The sequence below is a fragment of the Cyprinodon tularosa genome, unplaced genomic scaffold (genome assembly GCF_016077235.1).
Source record: "Cyprinodon tularosa strain WSP-4 unplaced genomic scaffold, ASM1607723v1 ctg1211, whole genome shotgun sequence".
Lineage (NCBI taxonomy): Eukaryota > Metazoa > Chordata > Actinopteri > Cyprinodontiformes > Cyprinodontidae > Cyprinodon > Cyprinodon tularosa.
The window spans coordinates 208,835-210,231 of record NW_024038017.1 but is presented as its reverse complement, the minus strand read 5'-3'; the positions used below and the strand labels follow the sequence as shown (position 1 = coordinate 210,231).

The following is a 1,397-nucleotide window of genomic DNA, read 5'->3' as shown; positions in this document are numbered from 1 at the left end:
ACGTCATATTGAACCCTATGGATTAGGAACGGGATGTCACTTAAGCTCATATGTGAGTCAAGGCAGGTGAGCAAATACTTTTGGCAATATAGTGTATATATATACATATATATATATATATGTATTATTATTTATCTATTTAGAAACATTTATTTATTTATTTTTTTAAATGTATTTATTTATTTTTATTTATTTATTTATTTATTTTCTCCCGGTGGGGGGAGCGGTTGCGGGCAGGTCAGTGTCTGGTGTCTACTGTCGCATTGGGGGGGCTATTCTGCTTGGCGTTCTTTTTCTGGGGGGGGATTGGCATGTCTGTTCTCTCGGGGGGCAGCCCCGTTGGGTGGGGGTCCTGCTGGCAGCGCGCCGCTGGTGTGTGGCGGTCTGGGTGGCTCCGGCGGGGTTGGTGTTGTGGGGCTGGTGTGGTTGGGCTGGCTGCGCTGATTGGGTCTTCGGGTGGGTTTTCCCGCTTGGAGGCATGTTGGAGCTGCTTTGGTCCCGCTGATCACGGCGGTTGTGGCTGCGGGGTGGGTGGGGGGTGGACTGGCTCCGGCCGGCGCGCGTCGGGGGGCTGGGGCGGCGGAGGTGCTTCAGCGGCGTGTTGGGGGCTTCTGCAGGCGGCGAGGGGGGGCGGCGGGTGCAGCTGTGCTGCTCTGGCTTGGTCCAGTGGGGGAGCGGCGTGGTTCGCTCCGCTCTGTGCTGCCCGTGGGCTGCTGGGGGGGGTGGTTGCGCCGGCTGCGGTCTGCTCTTCTGGCGGTCGGGCGCCGGGGGGCTTTTCTGCTCTTCGTCAGTTCTGTGCGCGCTGTGTTGCGTGCTGTTGGCGTCTGTCTTGGTGGGACGGGGCCGCGCTTTTGGCCTGGGGGGCGTTTTGGGGGGGTTCCGCGGCGCTCGCGGCCGGTTCGCGGCGGATGCGCGTGGGCCCCGGCGGTGGGCGCGGCCGCCTGTGTGTTTTTCCTGGGTGGTGCGGTCGCGTTGGGTGTTGCGGCCGGTCGCCGGGGCTTGGTGCCGGGGGCCGGGGCGTTTCGGTCTGTGCCGTGGGGGGGCCGGTGTTCTTTGTCCGGCCCTACTTCAGGGTGACTGGCTGCCGGCGGAGCCCGCGGACTCGCCTCCGCGGCTCCCAGGGGCGCCGGCATGGCGGTGGCTGGGGGGCTTCTTGGGGGCTGTCTCTCCTCGTCCCTTGGTGGGGGTCCGATTTCCGGGGCTGGCCCCTCCTTGGTGCCTTCGCTATTGGGGTCCCTTTGGGCGCCTGGGGCTTTGGGTCTCCCGGCGCTGGACTCAGTGCTCTGGGGGGGGCGCCTCTCCGGCTCTCCACAACCACTATTGAGCATTTTTTCTATGGTTAAAATTTTACATGCACAAGTTCACCCTCACAAACAACTACAGGTGCTAGGCTTCAG

General features: G+C 61.9%; 1 protein-coding gene across 1 annotated transcript; it reads right to left on the bottom strand.

Annotated features, from left to right (window-relative positions):
* Window positions 1-252: 252 nt before the first annotated feature.
* Window positions 253-1,133, bottom strand: LOC119777069 (extensin-like). Its single transcript, XM_038275836.1, has 2 exons — window positions 994-1,133; window positions 253-856 (listed from the first exon to the last, which is right to left on the bottom strand). The coding sequence occupies exons 1-2, from the start codon at window positions 1,131-1,133 to the stop codon at window positions 253-255; spliced, it is 744 nt and encodes a 247-aa protein (XP_038131764.1).
* Between the last annotated feature and the right edge of the window lie 264 nt (window positions 1,134-1,397).